This window comes from Oncorhynchus gorbuscha, linkage group LG16, assembly GCF_021184085.1.
Source record: "Oncorhynchus gorbuscha isolate QuinsamMale2020 ecotype Even-year linkage group LG16, OgorEven_v1.0, whole genome shotgun sequence".
In the NCBI taxonomy this organism is placed as follows: domain Eukaryota; kingdom Metazoa; phylum Chordata; class Actinopteri; order Salmoniformes; family Salmonidae; genus Oncorhynchus; species Oncorhynchus gorbuscha.
In genome coordinates this window covers 91,248,930-91,263,929 of record NC_060188.1, presented here as the reverse complement: position 1 = coordinate 91,263,929, position 15,000 = coordinate 91,248,930, and the positions used below count along the sequence as shown (strand labels likewise).

Genomic DNA, 15,000 nt, shown 5'->3' with positions numbered 1-15,000 from the left:
TTGACACTGTGTGTGTGTGTGTGTGTGTAGTGTTTGACACTGTGTGTGTGTGTGTGTGTAGTGTTTGACACTGTGTGTGTGTGTGTGTGTGTAGTGTTTGACACTGTGTGTGTGTGTGTAGTGTTTGACACTGTGTGTGTGTGTAGTGTTTGACACTGTGTGTGTGTGTGTAGTGTTTGACACTGTGTGTGTGTGTGTGTGTGTAGTGTTTGACACTGTGTGTGTGTGTGTGTGTGTAGTGTTTGACACTGTGTGTGTGTGTGTGTAGTGTTTGACACTGTGTGTGTGTGTGTGTGTGTAGTGTTTGACACTGTGTGTGTGTGTGTAGTGTTTGACACTGTGTGTGTGTGTGTGTGTAGTGTTTGACACTGTGTGTGTGTGTGTGTAGTGTTTGACACTGTGTGTGTGTGTGTGTAGTGTTTGACACTGTGTGTGTGTGTGTGTGTGTAGTGTTTGACACTGTGTGTGTGTGTGTGTGTGTGTGTAGTGTTTGACACTGTGTGTGTGTGTGTAGTGTTTGACACTGTGTGTGTGTAGTGTTTGACACTGTGTGTGTGTAGTGTTTGACACTGTGTGTGTGTGTGTGTGTAGTGTTTGACACTGTGTGTGTGTGTGTGTAGTGTTTGACACTGTGTGTGTGTGTGTGTAGTGTTTGACACTGTGTGTGTGTGTGTGTAGTGTTTGACACTGTGTGTGTGTGTGTGTGTGTGTGTGTGTGTGTGTGTGTGTGTGTGTGTGTGTGTGTGTGTGTGTGTGTGTGTGTGTGTGTGTGTGTGTGTGTGTGTGTGTGTGTGTGTGTGTGTGTGTGTGTGTGTGTGTGTGTGTGTGTGTGTGTGTAGTGTTTGACACTGTGTGTGTGTGTGTGTGTGTGTGTGTGAGTGTTTGACACTGCGTGTGTGTAGTGTTTGACACTGTGTGTGTGTGTGTGTGTAGTGTTTGACACTGTGTGTGTGTGTGTGTGTGTGTGTGTGTGTGTGTGTGTGTGTGTGTGTGTGTGTGTGTGTGTGTGTGTGTGTGTGTGTGTGTGTGTGTGTGTGTGTGTGTGTGTGTGTGTGTGTGTGTGTAGTGTTTGACACTGTGTGTGTGTGTGTGTGTGTGTGTGTGTGTGTGTGTGTGTAGTGTTTGACACTGTGTGTGTGTGTGTAGTGTTTGACACTGCGTGTGTGTAGTGTTTGACACTGTGTGTGTGTGTGTGTGTAGTGTTTGACACTGTGTGTGTGTGTGTGTGTAGTGTTTGACACTGTGTGTGTGTGTGTGTGTGTGTGTAGTGTTTGACACTGTGTGTGTGTGTGTGTGTAGTGTTTGACACTGTGTGTGTGTGTGTGTGTAGTGTTTGACACTGTGTGTGTGTGTGTGTGTGTGTAGTGTTTGACACTGTGTGTGTGTGTGTGTGTAGTGTTTGACACTGTGTGTGTGTGTGTGTAGTGTTTGACACTGTGTGTGTGTGTGTGTGTAGTGTTTGACACTGTGTGTGTGTGTAGTGTTTGACACTGTTTCTGCCCTGCAGGACAGATGCTTCTGTGTTAACGTTTATGACCCCCTGTGTACTGTGTTGACTGTGTGCAGTGCAGTGTGTGTTGACTGTGTGCAGTGCAGTGTGTGTTGACTGTGTGCAGTGTTGACCCTGTGCAGTGCAGTGTGTGTTGACTGTGTGCAGTGCAGTGTGTGTTGACTGTGTGCAGTGCAGTGTGTGTTGACTGTGTGCAGTGTTGACTGTGTGCAGCGCAGTGTGTGTTGACTGTGTGCAGTGCAGTGTGTGTTGACTGTGTGCAGTGCAGTGTGTGTTGACTGTGTGCAGTGTTGACCCTGTGCAGTGCAGTGTGTGTTGACTGTGTGCAGTGTTGACTGTGTGCAGTGCAGTGTGTGTTGACTGTGTGCAGTGCAGTGTGTGTTGACTGTGTGCAGTGCAGTGTGTGTTGACTGTGTGCAGTGTTGACCCTGTGCAGTGCAGTGTGTGTTGACTGTGTGCAGTGTTGACTGTGTGCAGTGCAGTGTGTGTTGACTGTGTGCAGTGTTGACTGTGTGCAGCGCAGTGTGTGTTGACTGTGTGCAGCGCAGTGTGTGTTGACTGTGTGCAGTGCAGTGTGTGTTGACTGTGTGCAGTGCAGTGTGTGTTGACTGTGTGCAGTGCAGTGTGTGTTGACTGTGTGCAGTGTGTGTGTTGACTGTGTGCAGTGTGTGTTGACTGTGTGCAGTGTGTGTTGACTGTGTGCAGTGCAGTGTGTGTTGACTGTGTGCAGTGCAGTGTGTGTTGACTGTGTGCAGTGTGTGTTGACTGTGTGCAGTGCAGTGTGTGTTGACTGTGTGCAGTGCAGTGTGTGTTGACTGTGTGCAGTGTGTGTTGACTGTGTGCAGTGTGTGTTGACTGTGTGCAGTGTGTGTTGACTGTGTGCAGTGCAGTGTGTGTTGACTGTGTGCAGTGCAGTGTGTGTTGACTGTGTGCGGTGCAGTGTGTGTTGACTGTGTGCAGCGCAGTGTGTGTTGACTGTGTGCGGTGCAGTGTGTGTTGACTGTGTGCGGTGCAGTGTGTGTTGACTGTGTGCGGTGCAGTGTGTGTTGACTGTGTGCAGTGCAGTGTGTGTTGACTGTGTGCAGTGCAGTGTGTGTTGACTGTGCGGTGCAGTGTGTGTTGACTGTGTGCAGTGCAGTGTGTGTTGACTGTGTGCGGTGCAGTGTGTGTTGACTGTGTGCGGTGCAGTGTGTGTTGACTGTGTGCAGTGCAGTGTGTGTTGACTGTGTGCAGTGTAGTGTGTGTTGACTGTGTGCGGTGTAGTGTGTGTTGACTGTGTGCGGTGCAGTGTGTGTTGACTGTGTGCGGTGCAGTGTGTGTTGACTGTGTGCGGTGCAGTGTGTGTTGACTGTGTGCAGTGTTGACTGTTTGCAGTGCAGTGTGTGTTGGCCGTGTGCAGCGCAGTGTGTTGACTGTGTGCGGCGCAGTGTGTGTTGACTGTGTGCGGCGCAGTGTGTGTTGACTGTGTGCGGCGCAGTCGTGTGTTGACTGTGTGCGGCGCAGTGTGTGTGACTGTTGACTGTGCGGCGCAGTGTGTGTGTTGACTGTGTGCGGTGCAGTGTGTGTGTGACTGTGTGCAGTGCAGTGTGTGTTGACTGTGTGCAGTGCAGTGTGTGTGTGACTGTGTGCAGTGCAGTGTGTGTGTTGACTGTGTGCAGTGCAGTGTGTGTGTTGACTGTGTGCAGTGCAGTGTGTGTTGACTGTTTGCAGTGCAGTGTGTGTTGACTGTGTGCGGTGCAGTGTGTGTTGACTGTGTGCGGTGCAGTGTGTGTTGACTGTGTGCAGTGTTGACTGTGTGCAGTGCAGTGTGTGTTGACCTGTGTGCAGCGCAGTGTGTGTGGCTGTGTGCAGCGCAGTGTGTGTTGGCTGTGTGCAGCGCAGTGTGTGTTGACTGTGTGCAGCGCAGTGTGTGTTGACTGTGTGCAGCGCAGTGTGTGTTGACTGTGTGCAGCGCAGTGTGTGTTGACTGTGTGCAGCGCAGTGTGTGTTGACTGTGTGCAGCGCAGTGTGTGTTGACTGTGTGCAGCGCAGTGTGTGTTGTCTGTGGGCAGCGCAGTGTGTGTTGACTGTGGGCAGCGCAGTGTGTGTTGACTGTGTGCAGTGTGTGTTGACTGTGTGCGGTGCAGTGTGTGTTGACTGTGTGCGGTGCAGTGTGTGTTGACTGTGTGCAGTGTTGACTGTGTGCAGTGCAGTGTGTGTTGGCCGTGTGCAGCGCAGTGTGTGTTGGCTGTATGCAGCGCAGTGTGTGTGTTGACTGTGTGCAGTGCAGTGTGTGTGTTGACTGTGTGCAGTGCAGTGTGTGTGTGACTGTGTGCAGTGCAGTGTGTGTGTGACTGTGTGCAGTGCAGTGTGTGTGTTGACTGTGTGCAGTGCAGTGTGTGTGTTGACTGTGTGCAGTGCAGTGTTTGTGTTGACTGTGTGCAGTGCAGTGTGTGTGTTAACTGTGTGCAGTGTGTGACTGTGTGCAGTGTGTGTTGACTGTGTGCTGGTGCAGTGTGTGTTGACTGTGTGCGGTGCAGTGTGTGTTGACTGTGTGCGGTGCAGTGTGTGTTGACTGTGTGCAGTGTTGACTGTGTGCAGTGCAGTGTGTGTTGACCTTGTGCAGCGCAGTGTGTTTGCTGTGTGCAGCGCAGTGTTTGTTGGCTGTATGCAGCGCAGTGTGTGTTGACTGTGTGCAGCGCAGTGTGTGTGTGACTGTGTGCAGCGCAGTGTGTGTTGACTGTGTGCAGCGCAGTGTGTGTTGACTGTGTGCAGCGCAGTGTGTGTTGACTGTGTGCAGCGCAGTGTGTGTTGTCTGTGGGCAGCGCAGTGTGTGTTGACTGTGTGCAGTGTGTGTTAACTGTGTGCGGTGCAGTGTGTGTTGACTGTGTGCGGTGCAGTGTGTGTTGACTGTGTGCAGCGCAGTGTGTGTTGACTGTGTGCAGTGTAGTGTGTGTTGACTGTGTGCGGTGTAGTGTGTGTTGACTGTGTGCGGTGCAGTGTGTGTTGACTGTGTGCGGTGCAGTGTGTGTTGACTGTGTGCGGTGCAGTGTGTGTTGACTGTGTGCAGTGTTGACTGTTTGCAGTGCAGTGTGTGTTGGCCGTGTGCAGCGCAGTGTGTGTTGGCTGTATGCAGCGCAGTGTGTGTTGACTGTGTGCGGCGCAGTGTGTGTTGACTGTGTGCGGCGCATCGTGTGTTGACTGTGTGCGGCGCATCGTGTGTTGACTGTGTGCGGCGCAGTGTGTGTGTTGACTGTGTGCGGCGCAGTGTGTGTGTTGACTGTGTGCGGTGCAGTGTGTGTGTTGACTGTGTGCAGTGCAGTGTGTGTGTTGACTGTGTGCAGTGCAGTGTGTGTGTTGACTGTGTGCAGTGCAGTGTGTGTTGACTGTGTGCAGTGCAGTGTGTGTTGACTGTGTGCAGTGCAGTGTGTGTTGACTGTTTGCAGTGCAGTGTGTGTTGACTGTGTGCAGTGCAGTGTGTGTTGACTGTGTGCGGTGCAGTGTGTGTTGACTGTGTGCAGTGTTGACTGTGTGCAGTGCAGTGTGTGTTGACCTTGTGCAGCGCAGTGTGTGTTGGCTGTGTGCAGCGCAGTGTGTGTTGGCTGTGTGCAGCGCAGTGTGTGTTGACTGTGTGCAGCGCAGTGTGTGTTGACTGTGTGCAGCGCAGTGTGTGTTGACTGTGTGCAGCGCAGTGTGTGTTGACTGTGTGCAGCGCAGTGTGTGTTGACTGTGTGCAGCGCAGTGTGTGTTGACTGTGTGCAGCGCAGTGTGTGTTGTCTGTGGGCAGCGCAGTGTGTGTTGACTGTGGGCAGCGCAGTGTGTGTTGACTGTGTGCAGTGTGTGTTGACTGTGTGCGGTGCAGTGTGTGTTGACTGTGTGCGGTGCAGTGTGTGTTGACTGTGTGCAGTGTTGACTGTGTGCAGTGCAGTGTGTGTTGGCCGTGTGCAGCGCAGTGTGTGTTGGCTGTATGCAGCGCAGTGTGTGTGTTGACTGTGTGCAGTGCAGTGTGTGTGTTGACTGTGTGCAGTGCAGTGTGTGTGTTGACTGTGTGCAGTGCAGTGTGTGTGTTGACTGTGTGCAGTGCAGTGTGTGTGTTGACTGTGTGCAGTGCAGTGTGTGTGTTGACTGTGTGCAGTGCAGTGTTTGTGTTGACTGTGTGCAGTGCAGTGTGTGTGTTAACTGTGTGCAGTGTGTGTTGACTGTGTGCAGTGTGTGTTGACTGTGTGCGGTGCAGTGTGTGTTGACTGTGTGCGGTGCAGTGTGTGTTGACTGTGTGCGGTGCAGTGTGTGTTGACTGTGTGCAGTGTTGACTGTGTGCAGTGCAGTGTGTGTTGACCTTGTGCAGCGCAGTGTGTGTTTGCTGTGTGCAGCGCAGTGTTTGTTGGCTGTATGCAGCGCAGTGTGTGTTGACTGTGTGCAGCGCAGTGTGTGTTGACTGTGTGCAGCGCAGTGTGTGTTGACTGTGTGCAGCGCAGTGTGTGTTGACTGTGTGCAGCGCAGTGTGTGTTGACTGTGTGCAGCGCAGTGTGTGTTGTCTGTGGGCAGCGCAGTGTGTGTTGACTGTGTGCAGTGTGTGTTAACTGTGTGCGGTGCAGTGTGTGTTGACTGTGTGCGGTGCAGTGTGTGTTGACTGTGTGCAGTGTTGACTGTGTGCAGTGCAGAGTGTGTTGGCCGTGTGCAACGCAGTGTGTGTTGGCTGTATGCAGCGCAGTGTGTGTTGACTGTGTGCAGCGCAGTGTGTGTTGACTGTGTGCAGCGCAGTGTGTGTTGTCTGTGGGCAGTGCAGTGTGTGTTGTCTGTGGGCAGCGCAGTGTGTGTTGATTGTGTGCAGCGCAGTGTGTGTTGACTGTGTGCAGCGCAGTGTGTGTTGGCTGTGTGCAGCGCAGTGTGTGTTGGCTGTGTGTAGCGTGTGTTGACTGTGTGCAGCGTGTGTTGACTGTGTGCTGTGTATCCATACCTCCTGTAGGTGCGTCTCCCCTTGCTCCCAGTAGACTTCCTGACGGCCACGGTGGCCAAAGAGGAGATGATCAGGGGGAACCTGAGCTGCAGAGATCTTCTGGATGAGGCCAGGAACTATCACCTGCACCTCAGCAACAAGGTGGTCCCGGACTTTGAGTATTCAGTCAGAACAACGCCTAGGAAACACACTGCAGGTAAGACTGGCAGCTTGTCCAATCAGCTATGTGAAAGTGTTGAGGACATTGCAGAACAATGATAAAGGAAAAAAAATCTTAATTTTATATATTTACGAGTCTGACAAATAACTAAACCCTAAATCGTTGATTGATTCCTCAGGGTGGATATTCATGTGTTGAGTCATACCTTCTAACCCCTGACCTTTGCCTCGTCTTCAGGTGTGTTGTTCTGTGTGGGTGGGCGGGGTGGTTCTGGTGACCCGTTCCGCAGCATCGAGTGTTACTCCATCAGCAAGAACAGCTGGTTCTTTGGACCTGAGATGAACAGTAGGAGACGACATGTTGGAGTCATCTCTGTAGGAGGTGAGAGATGGAGGGAAGGCAAGAGAGAGGTGGAGGATGGGGAGGGAAGGGGGGAATAGAAAATGGATGGAGAGCCAGAACTCCAAAACTGGTCTTAGGTGCTGTTTTTCCCCCTGTACTCACTGAATGCTTTGCAGATTAAGGATAGAGAATAGATGTGTGTTGGGAGAGCAGCCATCTAGGCTACTCCGCCATGGCGCGGCAGGGTAGCCTAGTGGTTAGAGCATTGGACTAGTACCCCGAAAGGTTGCAAGTTCAAATCCCCGAGCTAACAAGGTACAAATCTGTCGTTCTGCCCCTGAACAGGCAGTTAACCCACTTTTCCTAGGCCGTCATTGAAAATAAGTATTTGTTATTAACTGACTTGCCTAGTAAAATAAAGGTGAAATTAAAAGTTTAAAAATCATAACAATAAGAAATGTTTATGTTACGAACCCAATAACTAGGCTATGGATATTGTTGCACTCCCTAGTTACATGGTCTGTAACCTGAATGAATGTGTGCATTTATCTGACAGCTATCTTACCTTGGTCCAGGGCCAGCCATCTCTCTGAAACCTCTTTTATGTTTCTTGTTTTAACCTTTATTTAACCAGGCAAGTTCGTCTGTGTGGTTAGGAGGGCTGTGTGGTTAGGAGGGCTGTGTGGTTAGGAGGGCCGTGTGGTTAGGAGGGCCGTGTGGTTAGGGGGCCGTGTGGTTAGGGGGCCGTGTGGTTAGGGGGGCCGTGTGGTTAGGGGGGCCGTGTGGTTAGGGGGGCCGTGTGGTTAGGAGGGCCGTGTGGTTAGGAGGGCCGTGTGGTTAGGAGGGCCGTGTGGTTAGGGGGGCCGTGTGGAATCTCTCAGGGATGGTCAGAGCACAGAGTCTGAGATTATTTGTATTTATTATGGATCCCCATTAGTTCCTGCCAAGGCAGCAGCTACTCTTCCTGGGGTTTATTATGGATCCCCATTAGTTCCTGCCAAGGCAGCAGCTACTCTTCCTGGGGTTTATTATGGATCCCCATTAGTTCCTGCCAAAGCAGCAGCTACTCTTCCTGGGGTTTATTATGGATCCCCATTAGTTCCTGCCAAGGCAGCAGCTATAGTACTCTTCCTGGGGTTTATTATGGATCCCCATTTTGTTACTGCCAAGGCAGCAGCTATAGTACTCTTCCTGGGGTTTATTATGGATCCCCATTTTGTTACTGCCAAGGCAGCAGCTATAGTACTCTTCCTGGGGTTTATTATGGATCCCCATTTTGTTACTGCCAAGGCAGCAGCTATAGTACTCTTCCTGGGGTTTATTATGGATCCCCATTTTGTTACTGCCAAGGCAGCAGCTATAGTACTCTTCCTGGGGTTTATTATGGATCCCCATTTTGTTACTGCCAAGGCAGCAGCTATAGTACTCTTCCTGGGGCCCAACAAAATTAAGGCCATTACACAATTTGTAAAACATTACAATACCTTTCACACCACATTAAGCTTGTACCCTCAGGCCACTGCTACCACATATCCACAACAAAGTCCACAAAATGTACATGTCAGGGCTGAACCTGTTTAGTCGACTGATTGATTGTTTGGTTGATATGCTGTTGGTCGACCCAATTTTTTTATTTATTGAATAGTTGCAAATATTTTTAACATCTATGTCACACAAGACGCCTGTCTGATTCACGCCTGTCTGAGTGGACTAATCCATTGTGGAGGCCTGTCTGAGTGGACTAATCCATTGTGGAGGCCTGTCTGAGTGGACTAATCCATTGTGGAGGCCTGTCTGAGTGGACTAATCCATTGTGGAGGCCTGTCTGAGTGGACTAATCCATTGTGGAGGCCTGTCTGAGTGGACTAATCCATTGTGGAGGCCTGTCTGAGTGGACTAATCCATTGTGGAGGCCTGTCTGAGTGGACTAATCCATTGTGGAGGCCTGTCTGAGTGGACTAATCCATTGCGGAGGCCGCAGGGATGACTCACCAGTAGTACATTTACTGTTAATTACCATAATTTCTAATTACAATGTTTGTTACGGTAATTCCTGTTAATGCATTCATTGTCTGATTGGACACGTTTCTTGAAGAGCTCACAACCGAGGATACACTTGTGAGAAAAAAGTTTGGGTTAATTTTATTCAATTTACAAGTTGTCAATGTATTCATTGTCTTTTGTTTGTGGTGCTCGTGTCAATGTGGGGTAAGGACACGCCCCTAATTACGCATAGAACCTGGCCCAGGATACCTGGCCCAGGATACCTGGCCTAGGCTACCTGGCCTAGGATACCTGTCCCAGGCTACCTTGCCTAGGCTGCCTGGCCTAGGCTACCTGGCCTAGGCTACCTGGCCCAGGCTACCTGTCCTAGGTTACCTGGCCCAGGCTACCTGTCCTAGGCTACCTGGCCCAGGCTACCTGGCCTAGGCTACCTGGCCTAGGCTACCTGTCCTAGGCTACCTGTGCTCAAATGTAGGCTTACAGATCACCTGATTTATACATCTGCCCATTTGGGGATCTGATACTGTTTCTGATTGGCTTAACTCACCATCACTATGGAGCTTCTCAAAGTAATTTCTTCTTCACCTCCAACAGCAAGTAAACAAGGTCAGTCTTTCTCAATGGATGTAAAAACCATGTTGTGGAACTATTGTCAATTTGAAAAATCTTTCCAGCTCTCCATATTGATCACCACTTGGCATGAAAGGGGAAAAAATGTCATGCTCTGATTTGGTGAAAACGTCATAAAATAGGCCTAACTGATTACTTCTTATCACAGCTGTGTCTGTCTGTCTGGACATCAATTTTGCAGGAAACTCTGAGGGAAGGAAATGTTGCAAGTTTTCTGGCGCTGGGCCAGACTAAGTTAATAGTTGATACAATGTTTCAAGTTCCTTGTAGACAGGCCATGTGTAGCCAATGTGATTTCTAGGATATTTATTTTTTCCCTGGATATTTTCAACGTGTAGGCTGCAATGTTTTTATTTTGATGGCTTTATGTCGGCTATTTTTTACGTAATGGCAATAGAAGTTACTTTTAGATTTGTATTATTTTCATATAATTTTGATTCACCACATAACATTTAATTTTGAGATAGGAAGACTTTTTATTATAAATTTAAATGAAACTGATCCATGAAAATGTGCATTTGAAAATCATAACGGGCACTCGGATCAGTAAAAATGGTAGGATAACTTGGCACTCCACATGGAAAAATGTTGCCGACCGCGGGTGTAGCCTATTACCGGCAACTTCAGGAGCGTAATGGCTGCTACGAAGGCCTGCAGCAAACGGGAGGAGGGTCTGGAACAGGTTGTCTTCTTCTGGTTAGACTATATTGATCTGTAAGGCCATATTGATCTCTGGCTCCCTCTTGAGTCATTTGTGTCTTCCTTTTTAATCACGGTGCTTAAAGCATCAGACAAGCTCAGCAGCCTACATATAGTTGATTTTATTCAAACATTTAGATTTGATTCAACACCTATATATGGAAAAATACACGTTTTAAAATGTCGACCAATCGTTTGGAACAGATGACTTGGTCTACAAAGATTTTGTTTGTGGACAGCCCTAGTATCGTGCGTATATTATCATGTGTAAATGCATTTGTCTCTTCAGTCCCGCTGTTCCATAAGGTGTATTTCTATCTGTTAAAAAAAAAAAATGTAATCATATTTTACTGCTTGGTTGAGTTACTTGATGTGGAATAGAGCTCCGTGTAGTCATGGCTCTATGTACTACTGTGGAATAGAGTTCCATGTAGTCATGGCTCTATGTACTACTGTGGAATAGAGTTCCATGTAGTCATGGCTCTATGTAGTACTGTGGAATAGAGTTCCATGTAGTCTTGACTCTGTGTAGTACTGTGGAATAGAGTTCCATGTAGTCATGGCTCTATGTAGTACTGTGGAATAGAGTTCCATGTAGTCATGGCTCTATGTAGTACTGTGGAATAGAGTTCCATGTAGTCATGGTTCTATGTACTACTGTGCGCCTCCCATAGTTTGTTCTGAACTTGGTCACTGTGAAGGGACCTTTTGTGGCATGTCTTGTGGGGTATGTATGGGTGTCTGAGCTGTGTGCTAGTAGTTTAAACAGACAGCTCGGTGCATTCAACGTGTCAATACTTCTTACAGTAGTGATGAAGTCAATCCTCTACTTTGAGATGGAAGAGATTGACATTCATGTTAGCTCTCCATGTACATTTAAGGGTCAGACATGCTGCCCTGTTCAGGGCTAATTTTAATTAGACTAATTCCCTCTTTGTGGCACCTGACCACGCTGCTGAACAGTAGTCCAGGTGTGACAAACCTAGGGTCTGTAGGACCTGCCTTGTTGATAGTGTTGTTAAGAAGGTAGAGCAGCACTTTATTACAGACAGACTTCTCCCCATTCTAGCTACTGTTGTATCAATATGTTTTAACCATAATAGTTTACAATCCAGGGTTACTCCAAGCAGTTTAGTCTCCTCAACTTGTTCAATTTCTACATTATTCATTACAAGATTTAGTTGAAGTTTAGGGAATGATTTGTCCCAAAATGCAATGCTTTTAGTTTTAGAAATATATTTGGGACTAACTTATTTCTTGCCACCCATTCTGCAACTGACTGCAGCTCTTTGTTAAGCGTTACAGTGATTACTGTCGCTGTGGAAGCTGACGTGTATAGTGTTAAGACATCAGCATGCGTAGACACACTGGCATTACTCAGAGCCAGTGCCAGGTCATTAGTAAAGATTGAAAAGGGGCCTAGACAACTGCCCTGGGGAATGCCTGACTCTACCTGGATTATGTTAGAGAGGCTTCCATTTAAAGAACACCCTATGTGTTCTGGGGCGGCAGGGTAGCCTAGTGGTTAGAAACTAGTAACCGAAAAGTTGCAAGTTCATATCCCCGATCTGACAAGGTACAAATCTGTCGTTCTGCCCCTGAACAGGCAGTTAACTCACTGTTCCTAGGCCGTCATTGAAAATAAGTATTTGTTCTTAAATGACTTGCCTAGTTAAATAAAGGTTTTTAAAAAAAAATGTTTTTAAAAGACAGGTAACTCTCAATCCACAATATAGCAGGGGATGTAAAGTCACAACACAGGTTTTTCAAGCGGCAGATTATGATCGATCATTGCAAAAGCTCCACTGAAGTCTTAACATAACAGCTCCCACAATGTTTTTATTATCAAATTCTCTGTCTATCATCAGTCATAGCTGTACATGTTGAATGCACATTCCCTATAAGCGTGCAGAAAATCTGTAGCATTTATTTTTTTTCTTCTGTGAAGTAGCATTGTATCTGGTCTAACAATTATTTTCCAAAAGTTTACTAAGTGTTTGTAACGGGCTGATTTGGTCGGCTGTTAGAGCCAGTAAAGGGTGCTCTGCTATTTTTGGGTAGCCTAATGAGTTTCCTGTAGGCTTAGATTGAAGAGATAGCAAATAGGAGTGGCAATATTGTCTGCTAATCATCCTCAGTAATTGTCCATCCAAGTTGTCAGACCCAGGTGACTTGTCATTGTTTATAGACAACAATACGTTTTTCACCTCTTCCACACTCACTTTACGGAAGCCAATCTTGCTAATAAAAAAATCATTGAAGTAGTTGGCAATATTAGTGGGTTTTGTGATGAGTGAGCCATCTGATTCAATGAATGATGGACACCATTTTGCCCAAAATGTCATTTTAAGGTGCTCCAAAGCTTTTTACAGTAATTTTTTTATAAAATTTCTGTTTCATAGCACAGTTTCTTCTTTTTGTTCAGTTTAGTCACATGATTTCTGAAATGTACAGTATGTTTGCCAAGCGACTGTGCAGCCAGACTTATTTGCCATTATTAATTCCGTTGTCTTCCTGCATTGTTTCCCCTATATTCATTCATAAATTGTGGCCACTACTAAAAAAATATAGAGATTTTTTTTTTTCCCAGGATGATAAAACGTTTTCAGTGTAAACTTACATGACTAAAACGAGATATAAAGTACGTAGAAAAGAAAATAAGATGAGCTTTGAGAACTAACAACCACCAGAATAATAACTAGACAGGGAGAATAAAAACAAATCCCAAAATGGCATGGTGTCCCCATATGATTTTGATTTGCTTGAATCACTCTGATACCATAAGAACACAGCATAAGCCATGGCAAAATGTGTAGAATTGCAGAAAATGTGCTTTTAAGTAATTGTCCAGTGTTTCCAGATTTCTATGAAATATGACGTATAATTACTTACAATATGAGTGAAATAGTTTTTCCTGACAAAAAAAATGTTAATTAATTATGTTAAAAATAAGCTTTTCTGTGTTTGAATATGTTAGCATATACCGCCATAAAACATATGAGTACGAGTAGACTGCTGATTGGCCAGCTCATCCTCAGGAATATGACATCATACTCAATGAGGAAATAGCAAGAATTTTTTGAGACATTCTTTTTTTTCTTCTCCAATTTATGCTTTGGTCACAAATACAAGTATAAAATGAGTCCACAACATTATTTGGGTTATGAGCTAACGGAATAACTTTTTTTAACGTGATATTATCACTGGACAGTTACTTCTAAAACTGCACATTTTTCTCTCTTCTCTCTGCACCTATGGCAAAATGTGTAGAATTAAAACTGTACAAAAAAGTTGTGGAGTTGACCATATTTAGTATATGTCAGGTTGTGTGAGTTGTCTATGGTCTCGTAGTCCTAACGTTGCTCTGGTGTCCTCAGGTAAAGTGTATGCAGTAGGGGGGCATGATGGTAGTGAACACCTGGGCAACATGGAGATGTTTGATCCTCTCACTAACAAGTGGATGATGAAGGCTTCCATGAACACTAAGAGGTATGTCATGTCTGGGGGTGGGGGGGGGGGGGGGGGGCAGTTCTCTAATGAGAGTTTTGTTTTAGAAATGTTGTTTTTCAGCCGACCATAAAGATCCCTAATTATAATCACTCTGATATACTGCCCTATTGTCAATGTTGTCTTGTATGTGTGTAGAAGGGGCATAGCTCTAGCAGCTCTGGGAGGTCCTATCTATGCCATCGGAGGCCTAGATGACAACTCGTGCTTCAACGACGTGGAGAGATACGATATCGAGAGCGACCGCTGGACTGCTGTGGCGTCCATGAACACACCCAGAGGAGGGGTGGGCTCTGTGGCCTTAGGGGTAAGAACAGCATGGATGCATGGTCGCACATACAGTATTATACAGAGCCTTCTGAAAGTATTCACACCCCTTGACCTTTTCCACATTTCCTTGTGTTATGGCCTGAATTTGAGATGTGTCACAGGCCTGTACACAATACCCATGTCAAAGTGGATTTATGTTTTGAGATTTTTTTTCTCTCCAAAATTGATTAAAACATTTAAAGTTTTAAAAATCTTGAGTCAATAAGTATTCAACCCCTTTGTTATGGCAAACCTAGATAGGTTCAGGAGTAAACGTTTGCTTAACAAGTCACATAATAAGTTGCATGGACTCACTCTGGGAATCTCACTGGGACCAGGGAGGTTTAAACCCCTCCCCCCCCGCAAAGACCAGGGAGGTTTAAACCCCCCCCCCGCAAAGACCAGGGAGGTTTTCCAATGTCTCCCAAAGAAGGGCACTGTATTGGTAGACAATAAATCAGTTAAGAGTTTAATGGCTGTGAATGAAGAAACTTAATTTTAACACTCAACGGGTGACATTACCCTCCGCACAGAAGATTATTTTACAACCATTTATACCATTGAGTAAAGAGATTTTATTCCCTGTGCCGTTTGTGTGGTTGAAGTCCCACCATTGGTAATAGGACAATAATCATCAGACCTTTCCTGTCGCTAATAGGAACACACCTCAAATGTTGTTCTTCTTGAATTGCTGAGCCTCTTTTATATCCGAAAAGAGTAGGAGCACCTAATTCACTCCACTTCAAGCACTGAAAATCACTTGTCTTAACCCCCTCCTGTCCTGTCCTGTCCTGTCAGAGTCATGTGTACGCTGTGGGAGGTAACGACGGTGTGGCCTCTCTGTCCAGTGTGGAGAGGTTTGACCCCCACCTCAACAAGTGGACAGAGGTCAGGGAGATGGGC

General features: G+C 46.8%; 1 protein-coding gene across 1 annotated transcript in view; it reads left to right on the top strand.

The window, feature by feature from the left end:
• Positions 1–15,000, top strand: part of LOC123999669 (kelch-like protein 8) — a 38,850-nt gene that overhangs the window by 19,630 nt on the left and 4,220 nt on the right. The window contains exons 4-8 of the mRNA XM_046305647.1: positions 6,456–6,642; positions 6,844–6,987; positions 13,659–13,770; positions 13,927–14,095; positions 14,896–15,000. The exon at positions 14,896–15,000 is cut by the window's right edge and continues 55 nt beyond it. Of these exons, the coding sequence (XP_046161603.1) occupies positions 6,456–6,642; positions 6,844–6,987; positions 13,659–13,770; positions 13,927–14,095; positions 14,896–15,000 (717 nt within the window). The remainder of the gene's footprint in view (positions 1–6,455; positions 6,643–6,843; positions 6,988–13,658; positions 13,771–13,926; positions 14,096–14,895) is intronic.